We start from the raw sequence: 14,561 nt of genomic DNA, 5'->3' as shown, positions 1-14,561 counted from the left end.
TCATCACCGCAATCACAAAACACAGCAATATCATCCAACGTCAATATACACCGTCCATATGCACCCCACTTGGGTGTGAGTCCAGGGTTGTCGCCCCTGTCAGACTCTGGCCTCTGCTAAGCCACCAGCCTGCAGTACCTCAGCTATGTTGCACAGGTCCTCTCTCTAACTTGATTCTGGCAGGAACTGGCCCTTTTCTAGTTCCTGCTCCACCCCTTTGTGTTAACCGACGCATCAGAAGTCCTGTCTGCAGCTCTCTACAGGCCCTTCTGTGTACTGCACTACTACACCACACATAGAAAAACGCACAAGAAAGAGAAGGCAAGTCCTATCTTTTCTCGAGCATAGTATTATTGCAAAATCAATGGCCTCGTCATGTTTTGTGGCCATGATTTTCACGGCCGCATAACATAACAAGAACACGCCCATGTGTTTAAGCCCTAATTGTGATTTTCTCATCACCTTCTACCATTGCCTAGATGATAATTTACAGAGCAGCTCTTCTAAAGTAACAACTTCTGCATTATGAAGTTATAGTTTTATACAGGCAGGCAACTGATTATTTCAATTCACTGACACAGCACATAGTTGGGCTTTCAGTGAGGGCTCGTGGGTGCGCATTAGAGGCGCGCACGGAAAGCACTTCTGTAGGAACCAATAGAAGTCTCCCATTGAAATTATTGGGTCCGCTCCTACTCATTGTGTGAATGGCCCATAGGTTCTACTGTAAAGCATCTCTAAATGCTGTTAACTGTACCATGGTCATGTGCAGACAATAGAATAGAAAAATCTACAATTAGAGAATAAAATCCAGCAGAGAACACAGGGTTAATCTCTTGGTGATTTGTTCTGTTTTGGGCTGGGGAACACCTTAGGGGTGGACTTACACACATGAAAAAAATTGCAGCATTTCCTATTTTGGTCCATATTGGAGCACGTAAATATGCATATTCAGGCCTCAGTCACACGGGCGTTTTTTCCCGCGATTTGCGGATCGCATGACAGATGCGCATACGCAAATCGCGTGACTGGGGCCGAAAAATCGCCCTAAAAATCTGCTCCTAGCCGCGTTTCATTAGAAACGGGCCGGAGCAGTGCAGTGCTGTCCAGCGCATTGAATTCAATGGAGCCGGCAATACAGCCGGCTCCATTGAAAGCAATGGGCTGCGGTCGATCTCACGATGAATTTTCGGGAAGGGCTTAAAAATATAAGCCCTTCCCTGAAATTCATCCAGAAATGTGTAAAAAGTAAAAATAAATATACTCACCTTGTCCCGGCAGACGGAGTACAGCCGCGGCCGGCCGGCAGTTCTTGAATGGGTGAGGCTGTGACCAATCAGAGGCAGCTCATTCAGCAGGCGGGGATTTTAAATCCCCGGCTGCTGAATACTACTCACAGCAGTTTAGGAGAACTGCCGGCCGGCCGCGGCTGAACTCCGTCTGCCGGGACAAGGTGAGTATATATTTTTTTTTACTTTTTACACATTACTGGATGAATTTCAGGGAAGGGCTTATATTTTTAAGCCCTTCCCGAAAATTCGTCGTGCGATCGCCGACAGCTGTATTGCCGGCTCCATTGAATTCAATGGGCAAACATCATTCTTCTCTGCCACAGCTGTAACAGCTGTGGCAGAGGAGAATGATTTGTCTAGTATATGTTCTCAATGGGGTCGGCGCTGCTGCCGCCGGCCCCATTGAGTGCATATAGAGAAGAGAACAGGAATCGCAGATCGCAGATAGGTGCGATCTGCGATTTCTGTTCTATAATTTATCGGACGAGCGCATAAAAAGCGCTCATGTATCCGATACCATTGCAAAGCAATGGTTTTATAAAATTGCACATCGCATGCGCAGATCGCATGGAAAATCGCCCGTGTGACCGAGGCCTCACTGCGCATTTACACATTAAATCAATGGGGCTTTCTTCATTTTTTTGCGCTCAAGAAAAACTCAATATATGTGCGCAAAAAGAAACCACAATACACAGGGAATATTCACAGTTTCAATCAATGAAAACGTGTATTTCACTGACTGAAATTGAATCCCCTCATGTGAATGAGCCCTAAAGGGGTTTTTCCAAGTAATTGTTACAATTGTGGAAGTGGGGGATGCAATATATACACCCAGTTCTCACCTTTCCGCTGCCGCGATGCTCTGCTGATGTGCACTCAGGTCCTTTGGTCTTCTCTTTTCTTCACTTGCAGCAGTCACATGGGCTGTTTACCCATGTGACCACTGCAGCCAATAGAAGGTCAAACAGGGACATTAGAAGCCCTTGTGATAGGTTTATGGGACATGACCAGGACAGAAGACCTAGTGACATCACCTGTTAGATGCCGCAGCACTAGAGTGTCTTGCGCCATAGTAAGTATATTCCCTTCTATATAGTTTTGGGCCCAAAACCATATGGGAAAATTGAGTCAGACAACCCCCTTAAAGGGTTCCTTCTAATAGAAGGAATTGACCAATATGATCATTCCCTAAGACAAGATGATTGGGTATAGGATGTGTATATTGTTGTGGCAGTATAACGTCCTATAGCAAACTATATTAGCCATGTGCAGTAGTACGTACATTGACATATACCTTTATCATGGACCGGAGTAAAAGAAGATGTAATTTTCACTAAATATTTATTTCCTTTGTCTTTTTTTGTATCTTAGGTTTTAAATGAACAAGTGAAACAAAGTGAAATGAAATAGAATATGTTGCTCTTATGCACGACAGTTCTTCAGTTCCTTCCACAGTGTTAATCTGGTGTTTTGCTCCTGATTTAAAAAAAGTTGTACAGTTATGTGTTCAGGTTTTATGTAATTTGTTATTATGTTTCTTGTTCAAAAAAGCATTAAAAAGTTGTTTTGAACTGCAAGAGGTAACATGTTTTTTAACTTAAAATTAATATTCAAATTATTTACTAAGAATTATAATTGTTATTTTTAAATCCTAAAGCCTGATTTATAGTGGCAGCCTTATGGTATCTCATACATCTCCGTTTGTTGTGGAAACATGACAATTTACAATACAGTATAGTTTGTGTGGGAGGTTTTCATAACCCGAACCGCATGAAGTGGTTCACACACTATGTTACAAAATTGGCACAAATTTTCACCACAGAGATTTTACTATTTGCAATACTAAGTTTAAAATCTCCTGCGGCAGAAAAACTGTCACATCTGAATCCACCTTAATATCCCAACATGCCATTTCCTGACCCCAATATAACATTAAAGTAAGAACAAAGGAGTCATTTCCGTTAGGGTGGTTTCACATCTGAGTCAGAAACTCCAGCTGGAGCTTCCGTCACAGATCTGGCTCAAAACACCAGAAGAGAAGTGCTGCATGCAGTGCTTTTGCTTCTGTCGAAAATCTGAGCAGCTGGACGGAAAGCGGGCGGACTCCATTATAGTCAATAAGGTCCGTCCAGCGCTGTTTGGTTCCATCCAGTGTAGCTGTTTCAGGCACTTGATTGGAGCCTCACGTGTAGTAGCGGCAGGTCTGGAGAGTAGTCAAGGAAGAGTCAGGGGTCAGCAATAGGAGGTCTCGTATCGCGGTACAAATGGAGGAGGCGGATAGCATTGTCAGAAGGGAAGCCAGAAGTCGGTATCAGGAGGTCTCGTGTCACGGTACAAATGGAGGAGGCAGCTAGCGTTGTTAGAAGGGAAGCCAGAAGTCAATATTAGGAGGTCTTGTGTCTCAGTACAAATGGAGAAGGCAGGTAGCATTGTTAGAAAGGAAGCCAGAAGTCGGTGTTAGGAGGTCTCCGGTTGATAGCAGAGGAGCAGGAGGAACTGAATCTTGATCAAGGCTTGGAGTACAATAATCACACACTGGATCTGAGGCCAGGTCAGGCTTTTATAGTTAGCCTAATCAAGAGCAGGGTGGAAATAAGACAGAGAACTGCATCATGGATATGAGAACCAGGCTAAGGTCCAGCAAAGGACCTGTGCAGAAGGTTTGGGTGGCTCAGCAGGAAGAGCTACTGACTGGAGTGCAGGAGGTTGCGGGTTCAAGCCCTGACATCCAGAGACGGAACTGTTCAGCTGCGGGAATTCCCCTTTTCTGCTCCCGAAGGAAAAGCAGGAAAGCGGATTCCCCAACGCAGATGTAAGGAAGAGGGGAGGAGAGAGGCGAGGGGGAGGGAAGGGGGAGGACAGCTCAGATTGTAGCGTATATCGGTCGGCCGTGAAAATGGTGGCCGATATACGCTCCTGTGAATAAGCTCTTAGAATGTTGCAGTGCAGATTCAGTTTGTTTTTCTTTAAAAATGTGTTTTTAATGTGCAAAAGTAGTAAAAAATAAAGAGATCTACCGAATGGTGAACGCTGTAAGAACAAAACGGAATTTCTGACATTTTTTTCCAACTCCGCCCCCAAAAATGTAATAAAAGTTATAAAATATATGCATCCCACAGTGGTGCCAATAAAAAATACATCTTGTTCCCCCAGTCATGCAATTCACTTTATTTATAAATGGCTGCACTATCAGAAGCTCAGCAGATATCCAGAACTGAGATATGGGTTTACATGCCATATAGAGAAGTTTGAGCACCACAAGATTGAGGTCATTACTTACAGGTAGATCTTCTAAAATCTAATATGCATAAAAAGAGGAGTCCACATGCAGCCCCAATCAGGTCCAGAACGTACCTCACATGTATTGGGTTTGTACAGGTTATTAGGCTTTACAAATAAACAAATATCTATTTATTAATAGAAAACTTTGAAACTTACATTAAAGAGTAGCTAAATTTTTTAAAGTTTTGATCAGAGGCGGTCCAGGTGCCGAGACCCCCGCTGATGACATATAAAGGGTCTGCAGTGCTCTTCTGAACTTGGTACCCTTTCAGCTGTCTTCGTAGCATGTCGGCTCTTCTTGGCAGCTGAAGATGGATGCATTGATGTCTATAGAAGTCTATGCATCTGCCTTCAGCTGCTGAGAGAAGTCAACATGCAGCGGAAACAGTCGAAGGGGCACAGCGATTGAGTGAGCGCTGCAGCCCTTGCATTTGAATGATCAGTAGGGATCTCAACATTGGGACCCCCACTGATCAAAACTTTTGACACATTGCTCTGACATGTCTTTTTTCTTTTAAGTGCAGTTACCCTTTAAAACAAAGTTGCAAAAATTTTCAACATATAATTATTAAGTCTTATTTAAAAAGATTAGAAAATCCCAGCCCCCTATCACATGCCCTCCAAGAACACACAGGGAGAGGGGCCACCTCACACCCAAATCTAATACGAACGATGAAATAAATTTACAGCATCACTAATCTCAATTACACATTTTATTTTTTCTACTATAAAGGAACACGCCGCCAGAATCTGCTTCAGATAAATTATATGTGGAACTTATTATTAAAAGGAGCCGATCCGAAAAGACAGCAGAATGTCAATTACAGTTAGTTTGTAGAATAAAGCTCCTTTATCTTAAGGACAGATTGGCTCCACCATTCCTCCCAGCGCTGTGCTGCCTCATGTTGCTGTGTCCTCTCTTCTTCAATACCAGTCAGGATCAACTCTGCTTCTTGTAGAAATTTCTAAAATACAATTATTGTAGGACAATGTCATAAAATTATTTCATTTTTCTACAACAATCAATGTTTTGGGGTCCTCCACTGGTTTCCGTACTACCTGGACCCTGTTAACATGGACATGTGATTGCTGCAGTTAATGAGTAGCCATCCTGGTTCTTACCGACATGGACGTGTGACCTCCGCAGCCAATCAATGGCTGTAGTAGGATACTGCTGTGGTCAGTGATTGACCGCAGGAGTCTTATTTCTGTGTTAATAGGGACTAGGAAGTACAGATGCCAGTGGGGGACCCCAGGAAGCGTCAGACCGGGAGCAAGACCAAGGTGTCCCCTAACAATATAGGAGAAGTGGCATGGCCATGTGACAGTCATGTAATCATATTTTCCATTGATTTTTGCATTATGGTATGTGCATTTGTCCAGAGTTTTGGCACTCACACACTTACTGATACAGCAGCTATGGGTGGTGCAGCCATTGGACCTCACATGAACAATAAGCCACTGTGTGCCATACAGTTATATTAGTAGGGGTCTTAGATTTCCGTTTGCAGTTGATTTATACTCCAGTCCCAGGAAACCCCTTTAAATTCTTCTACTACAGAATTGTGCGAGTCCTACAATTACTGATGTCTCCACAAGTCTATATTATAAAATGAACATTACCATATAAGCAGCATCCCGAGCTGCCACTGTGGAGATGTGACTTGAGGTGGTCTTGGCGGTGGTCACAGATGCAGTTGCTAGGCTTCCAGTAGCATCTCCAATCTTTGTATTGGCAGAGTCCTTGAGAGAGATACCTGGCCAAACCCTGAGAAAAGACAAGACAGAACTTTGTTTTACCTCAGCTTAATGGAGATTTCCATTTATACGCATTAAAATCTTCCCCATTATTCCCTTAAAGGGACACCGTCACCACAAAATAGCACATAAACTAAGTTATGATGCTATTCTGGGAGGTGACAGAAAGCCAGGGGATATATCTTTTATACTCACCAGCTTCCTGGTTTCCGCAGTGTCCTCCCGTGAAGTCGGCATGTGACCTAAAAACCTGACTCCTTTCAGACCATTGTGCCTGTGCTCTCCCATAAACTGCATGTACAGTTGTCTGAAAAGAGTCAGATTTTCAGACCACGCAAACGTCATGGAAGGACACTGTGGGAACTAAAGAGCGAGTGAGTATAAAAGATACATCCCGCAGCTTCCCGTCCCCTCCTGGAACAGCACCATAACTTAGTTTATATGCTGTTCCGTGGTGATAGTGTACCTTTAACCCTTTCCAATCCACTGTCTGATGTCTGAAGACATTCTGACTGAAGGCTGTACAGCTCCAATGTTTGAAGACGTCCGGCAGGGCATTCTTACTGTATATTACTGGCCGCTCTGTTGTCGGGGGCCTCTCCAGCATGTCCCATAACACAGTACTGGCTCTAGCCAACAGATGGCACCATTGTATAATGGCAGAAAGAGAAAGCCCCCTAGGAAACCCTGAATCCAAAATTGGATTGCAAAGGGTTAAAACCAGGTATATCTCACCATCCTGGAATGAAAAACATTATATTTTTGCATCAACAAATAAATATGTACTGTTTTTTTGCAGGACATGCTATAGTTTGTAAATGTGCAAACAGTTAATGGATACCAAATACACTGGGATTATCTTCCTAAATGTGTATGTGTTTTTTTCCCATAAAATGTATTTTATTTAATGAAAATGGGGGGGATTTATCATTAGGTGAATTTTTAATGTCAAGTTTCTGGGATGCTTTGTCTTTTCTAGTTTAAAATGTGACATTTATCAAATGTTGCATGCTGTTGATCTTAAAAGTGTCTAGAAGTGTGAAGTTACTTTGTACACCACTCTGTGAGATTGCGACGACTTTTGCTACTTTTTAAAAAGTTGCAATTCTTAAATCTTTCTAAAAACCTCACTGCACTCAAACTTCGCCCCTTTTCTATACACTTTTGAAAAATTGACTGAGAGGTGTAACATCGATTCTTTTTGGTGCAAGTGAAATCTAAATTTGTCTAAACTGATTTGCACCATATAAGTGCAACTTATACCAGAATTCTGGCACAACCCAAGCAATAAATGTGCACAAAAGTTTTGTGTTCTTTTTTTCTTCACATTTAAATACTTAAATCTCATTTTATTCCCATAAAGGAGCTTTCCTTTTAAATAATTATTTAAACACAATATGCCATTATATTGTGCCCGTGCGTAAAAATATGCAGAAGCGCCTGTTAGGTCACACCACTGCTATGAGACCTTTACAAAAGACAGTTCTGGGAATCTTTTTCTGGTCCTAGGTTTTTTCCAGCATGGCACCAGCCCCAGCAATAATAACTATAAAGAAGGCCCCCCATGATCACGCACTGAGAGGGTTACATGCCAGGTTTGAGGTTTTCTCCTATCCTGGCAGTTGTAGTGCAGTAGGTAGAAGGGTATTACAACCATCCTCTAGTCGGTGAACATGTGGTCATTTGGATGTACTATTACGTCAGAGTGCAGGAAGCATCACACAATGTATCCCTCTTATTTCATGTGAAATTCCATAGGTAACACATTTCTTACAGAGAATAGGTTAATGCTCCTGTATACATTGTTACCTGCAGCCACGCTCTATCAGGTTGTGGCACTCTTTGTCTTCTAATGGACGACCGGCTTGCTTACGTCTGATCAGTGTGGAAAGCTTCTCCTTCGGGACCTCAGTCTCTGCAGACATCCATACGGACACTTTTACTACCACTGTATAACATTAGAGGCTCCACTATTGGGATCATAGGAGTAAATCTTTTTGACTGCAGCTCCTAGGACATGGTATTCAGCTGCATAGTTTCAAAGACTGTCACAGAATAAAAGATTTGATCTTGGGGACCGGACAATTAACATATATTACAAAGTCCAAGCTCATGCAGGTCTTGTATTAAATAGCTTTATTTCTAAAGAGCTACAAAACCCTATAAATGAAGCAGCAGTATTATTATTGTTTCCTGTCATTTCCTCTTATCTTTATAGTAAAGTTAATAAGATAACTTAAGCTTGTGGAACAGGAAAAGGGTAGATTAGGAAGTTTAGACTAGTGATTTTCAACCAGGGCACTATTGCTCCCTGGTGTGCCTTGACAAGCTCCTAGCAGTGCCAGGAGGCGGAGTGCCAGGAGGAGGAGTAGGAGGAGTGCAAGGAGGAGGAGGAGGAGTGCCAAGAGGAGGAGTAGGAGGAGTGCCAGGAGGAGGAGGAGGAGTGCCAGGAGGAGGAGGAGTGCCAGGAGGAGGAAGAGTAGTGCCAAGAGGAGGAGTGCCAGGAGGAGAAGGAGGAGTGCCAGGAGGGGGAGTGTCAGGAGGAAGAGTGCCAGGAGGAGGATGAGGAGTGCCAGGAGGAGGTGGAGGAGCAGGATGGCCTGGAGGAGGAGGAGGAGGAAAGGAGGAGGAGTAGGAGGAGGAGAGAGAGAAAGAAAATAGGAGGAGAAGGAGAGAGAGAGAGAGAGAGAGAGAAAGAAGGAGGAGGAGAGAGAGTAGGAGGAAGAGAAGAGAGAGAGAAGAAGTAGAGAGGAGAAGGAGAGTGGAGAGGAAGAGGAGGAAGAATAGAGAAGGAGAAAGAGAAGGCAAGAGAAGAGAAAAGGAGAGAGAGAATGAGAAAAAAGGAGAGAGAAGGAGAAAGAGTTATGGAGATATATATATATATTATTTTGCATGGGTGCCGCAAAATGAACAAATTTTCGACGAAGCAAGCTGCGAGCTGAAAAAGGTTGAGACACTGCTTCAGACTATCACGATTAATGCAAGGGAAAGTGTTTTTCATTCTGTCTCTTTGGCTTTCAGTCTTTAGGGTAACCTACTGACAACCTAGATGAAAACTAAGAGAGTAAATTCATTATTGGTGTCAAAAAGCAATGAAGATGCCAAGCAATGTTTCTCTCCTTCATTTCCACTTACTGGCTGGTAACACGTCATCCACAGTAAGTGCTTCATCCAACTCCAGTAGAGTGTGCTCAGCAAGGGAGGCTAGAGATGTGATGAAATGCTGAATACTCTCTAAAACAAATTCCTGTGAACGGTTACACAATGAATGAGTTAAGAAAGGGACATTCTAGATATCTTATGATCAGCAGATATGTAGAACATATACTGGTGAGTTATAGCAGGTCTCATGTTGAAAAATTGGAAACATTCACACAACTCCATTTACCGGCTTGTTGTCCTAGGGTATGTTGCATTTTAGCGGCAGCAGCCTAAGCCCACAGTGTCTGTGCCCACCCATTGATATGAACAAGATATAAAAGTCATGAGTGTAAAATTCTCTTAGGAACATCTGACCATGAGGGCTGCTATTGTTAGCCAACTGATGGCTGCATATCCACTTTTAGGATTCTCCCACCTTTAAGTGTTGGGTATGACGATCAATCCCGATCTTCTCTTCCATCTGCCTCTTCTCTTCCTGTTGGCAGATCTGCTCTAGGCTGTGCCAGTTATCAGGATGCCCAAGGCTTGGTCTCAGCAGATTCTTCATTTCTTTCTGGGAGACAACGTATGACTAACAGTTCAAATCATAAAGTATGAATGACACTAGCTCCTGCTGAGCATGAAATGTCACTTCTCATTGCTCTCATTGAACAGCAGGGGGACCAGATTTTTTATCAGCTATTGTACTGGAACTCAGAGTGTACATTTATCAATTCCTGTGTCCCCCTCCTGTACCAATGCAGGTGGATGGTAATGACACAGCAGTGCACATACAAAAACCTTTACTGTACAATAATATAGAATCGATCTCTCCACTAGAGGGCAGTAAAACTAAAAATTTTGCAAATTCAATGTGCAAAATAAACGTAGGCCTTCATCTTTATTTGTTAAGACTCCATCTGTTACAGAACTTACCCCTGGTGGGGGTACAGAAAAATGATTTTGATGTATGCTGTACATGTTTGCTGTGATGTGGAATAAAACTGGCAGGTGCCAGGTTTAAAGACATCCAAGTCTCTGGAGCTTTTATGTACGCCTGCCAACCAGTCTGATTAAAAAAAGGGTGATCCGATAGGCGACTGACCCCAATTTGCTGCATCCCTTAAAGGGGTTGTCCCGCGATAGCAAGTGGGGTTATACACTTCTGTATGGCCATATTAATGCACTTTGTAATATACATCGTGCATTAATTATGAGCCATACAGAAGTTATTCACTTACCTGCTCCGTTGCTGGCGTCCCCGTCGCCATGGTGCCGTCTAGTTTCAGCGTCTAATCGCCGGATTAGACGCGCTTGCACAGATGGGTCTTTTCCCTTCGGCTCGCTCCGGCAGCAGCGGCGTTCTGGCTCCGCCCCCTTGTACGCGTCATCGCGTAGCTCCGCCCCGTCACATGTGCCGATTCCAGCCTCCTGATTGGTAGGAATCGGCACATGTGACGGGGCGGAGCTACGCGATGACGCGTACAAGAGGGCGGAGCCAGAACATCGCTGCTGCCGGAGCGAGCCGAAGGGAAAAGACCCATCTGCGCAAGCGCGTCTAATCCGGCGATTAGACGCTGAAACTAGACGGCACCATGGCGACGGGGACGCCAGCAACGGAGCAGTTAAGTGAATAACTTCTGTATGGCTCATATTTAATGCACGATGTACATTACAAAGTGCATTAATATGGCCATACAGAAGTGTATAGACCCACTTGCTGCCGCGAGACAACCCCTTTAACACTCCCAGACCCAAAATGTCATTGATCTGTCCGAACCGCGCGTCACTGTAAAGTGCCAGTCTGACCATAGAACCCTTTGTATTCAGGTTTCTAAAGATGTGCCAGTTTATCTTCAAGCACAAGTCTCTTAGATGAAGTGGCGCATTTTATTACTGACTAATCTAGTTTGCACTGTCTTAAGTCTGGTTCAGACGCAACGATTATCGCTCAAAAAAATCTTTTGAGCAATTTTGGAGCGATAATCGTTGTGTCCATTTACAGTACAAGGTGATCGCTTAAACGTTGAGCGATCACCTTGTGCTCCGAGCGGAGGATGCAGAAAACAAGCGGGGACGCTTGTCTGCTGCATCCAGCACTATTGGTAAATCTACCCAATTGTCTTTTTTTCTGGCGTTTTTTTTCCATTGGAAAGAAAATCTTATAGCTTTTTTGATCATGCCTACTTTTTTTTTCTTAAACAGGCCTTTTATTTAGTGTCAGTTTTTGGTTAAACATATGTTTTTCCTGTATAGTTTTTTTTGTTTTTTTTTATAGAGAGACCTATGAGAAAATGGCAGCAAAAAAATACCATACCTGAAGCATGATGCAATTTTGAAAAAATGTTATGGACCCAAAAACACAAGTAGTGAGAAAAAAATGTAACTACAAAAAATGCACTGTTTGTAGTGATTTCATAATTCCCCACTGACTTACCATTAACAAGTGGCCTTTTCTGCTAAAAAAAAAGTGTAACAAAAATGCCATTGAGTCACAGTGTTTTTCCAAAAAGGACTAGGTGTGACATCAATCTTAGGGTAAATGTTCACGTGATTTGGATCTGCAGCAAAAATCCACAGAAGATCTAAAGCAAATCAAAAGTGATAAATTTGTTGCAGATTTTGGTGAGCAAACGCTGCGGCATTGCAGCAGATTTCACCTTCTGCATTACAAAGGATGCAATAGGCACTGAAAATCCACAGCTTAAGTTGAAATGATGCAGATTTAAAACCCGCAGCACAGATCAATTTACGTGCAGATATTTTTCACAATGTGTGGATGACATTTCGAAAATCTCATCTACTTCGCTGCCATTGTAAATGCTATGTATTTTCCATGCAGACATGCCACATGGAAAATTTGCCCTATGCAAACATGGCCTTAAAAGGGGTTTTCAGAGAAAAAAATTGTCTAAGAGCAGGAAATGTGATGAAATTTAAAAAAAAATTAAAAAATCAGTTACTTGATAAACCTGGTGCCAATCCAGTGCCTCGCCTTTTATGGTTCCCTCTAGTGAGCAGTCTACTTACGAGACTAGTGCAACCAATCACTGGCCTCAGGAGTCTGGTGCTGTACACCTCTTAGGCAAGTGATTGGCTGTAGCAGTCACATGGGTAAACAGGCATGTCATTACTGCAGCAAAGTAAAGATGGGCAGGGACCATCAAAGCAAAGGCGCTGGATTGCCTTGGGGATTTATCACTTAATTGGTATTTTTTATTTATTACATTCCCTGCTGTTAAACAATTTTTCCAGTCTCATAAAACCTCTCAGCAGATGTGTGCCCAAATAAATCAGCTACTAAAGTGGAGAAAGACAGTTAAGAACACCTTAGTCTGGTTCCCCTGTTTGATCTCCTTTACAAAGAGCTGCCGTGTGCTGTCAATAGAATTTTGCATGAAGATGAAGTGTTCTTCCCTAAGGCTCCTTATTGTAAGCGGCGGAACGTGACTCATCAACTTTTCAAGCTGCTCCAATTGCTCCCGGAGTTCTGTAATTACAGGAAGAATTGTTATCATTATTAATTTTTTCCCGTAACCTCCAGAGATAACTTCTTATTTAAACTATGAGAACTTTACCCAGTACACAGTTATTGTGATACTCCAAGGCTTGTTTCTCATAGGACTGAAGCTTGATGACCAAAGTGTCAGCACAGTCTTCAAATGTTTCCTGCAGCAAGTCTGGCCGAGTTACGGGACGGCGCTCCTTCTTCTTATAGAATTCCTACAAAACATGAATTATATCAAACGGACAGAATCACAGGGTAAACTAAAGCATTTTAGACAGAACAAGGCCATAATTAATCCAACTGCTCTACTTGTTCTTTGGTTTTCTGACCCATACCTATAATGGTGTTAAAGGATTACAGGGATGGATAGAATGCACTTGTTCTTGCCACCTTCAGATTCTGATGTCCCATCCTAACAAGCTACGAGGGCCATCTATTTCTCCCATGCTGATGGAAATGAAGTTTTAAAGGCACCCAATTAAATCAATCCTCCAGTCACTTTGCAGCATCTTACTGTCCTAGCGAAAGAAGAAGAGGATCCAGCATCCACCAAAATCACAGCCTTATTATCAAGAAGGTTAAAATACCATCAGCAAAGACAAATACACAGACGCAGCAATAAGTCTTTCCTGATGGGATTTCAATAATGATGAGCGAGCATACTCGCTAAAGGCAATTGCTCGAGCGAGCATTGCCCTTAGCGAGTACCTGCCTGCTCGAGAGAAAAGGTTCGGGTGCCGGCGGCGGGCAGGGAGCTGCGGGGGAGAGCGGGGAGGAACGGAGGGGAGATTTCTCTCTCCCTCTCTCACCCCCGCTCCCCCCTGCTGATTGCCACTACTCACCGCTCCCCCGCGCCGGCACCCGAACCTTTTCTCTCGAGCGGGCAGGTACTCGCTCGAGCAATTGCCCTTAGCGAGTATGCTCGCTCATCTCTAGATTTCAACCTTCTTGAAAATAAAGTTGTGATCTTAGTGGATGCTGGATGCTCTTCTTCTTTTGCTTAGGTGGATTGTTCCTAAACATGTCAGTGGATCCTAGAGGGTGAGCTGGTTTATACTCTTTACAGGAATCTCTCCTCTGGTTAATAGAGTAAGGGGGCCTGAGTAGGAGGGACCGCCTCTATACAAGCATATGGACAGGGGCTGTCCTCACAAGTAATTTAAAGCAACTTTCCCACTAAATAGATTGCTAACTCCAGAGGATAAGTAATAAGTGTCTGATCGGTGGAGCTGTGATCCCTGAGACCTCCACTGAGCAAGAGAATAAGAATGCCAAACAGCCTATTAGTGGGAGACATAGAGACCGCTGCACACGCACCTCAGCCAAATACAGCAACTGATCATTACTCTCCCACAGAATGGAAGTCAGGAGGCCCTTAAAGTTACTACAAGAAAAAAAAGGCAAAGGAATAATCAGTACAACACAAATATATTTTGCAATCAGGGCAAGTATTTCTATGACATTCTCTCTAGTTTATCCGTGAGTCTGGAGTAATGTTATTAAGACTTTGAGTCCCAACAGGAGAACAGTTATTGAGACAGCGCAGCAAAATAAGTTGGCAGTGTATAAGAATCAATGGA

The 14,561-nt window shown here is 43.2% G+C and overlaps 1 protein-coding gene across 1 annotated transcript in view; it reads right to left on the bottom strand.

Annotated features, from left to right (window-relative positions):
• Positions 1-5,280: 5,280 nt before the first annotated feature.
• The window catches only part of CCDC180 (coiled-coil domain containing 180), a 41,285-nt gene continuing 32,004 nt past the window's right edge, over positions 5,281-14,561 (bottom strand). Inside the window, exons 30-37 of the mRNA XM_066591362.1 lie at positions 14,299-14,365; positions 13,052-13,196; positions 12,803-12,963; positions 9,910-10,047; positions 9,468-9,579; positions 8,142-8,247; positions 6,198-6,342; positions 5,281-5,539 (exon numbers count right to left, since the gene is read on the bottom strand). Of these exons, the coding sequence (XP_066447459.1) occupies positions 5,402-5,539; positions 6,198-6,342; positions 8,142-8,247; positions 9,468-9,579; positions 9,910-10,047; positions 12,803-12,963; positions 13,052-13,196; positions 14,299-14,365 (1,012 nt within the window). The 3' untranslated portion in view covers positions 5,281-5,401. The remainder of the gene's footprint in view (positions 5,540-6,197; positions 6,343-8,141; positions 8,248-9,467; positions 9,580-9,909; positions 10,048-12,802; positions 12,964-13,051; positions 13,197-14,298; positions 14,366-14,561) is intronic.

Source organism: Eleutherodactylus coqui, chromosome 2 (assembly GCF_035609145.1).
Source record: "Eleutherodactylus coqui strain aEleCoq1 chromosome 2, aEleCoq1.hap1, whole genome shotgun sequence".
In the NCBI taxonomy this organism is placed as follows: domain Eukaryota; kingdom Metazoa; phylum Chordata; class Amphibia; order Anura; family Eleutherodactylidae; genus Eleutherodactylus; species Eleutherodactylus coqui.
Note: the sequence above shows the minus strand (reverse complement) of the source record. Positions and strands in the feature narration are given on the sequence as shown.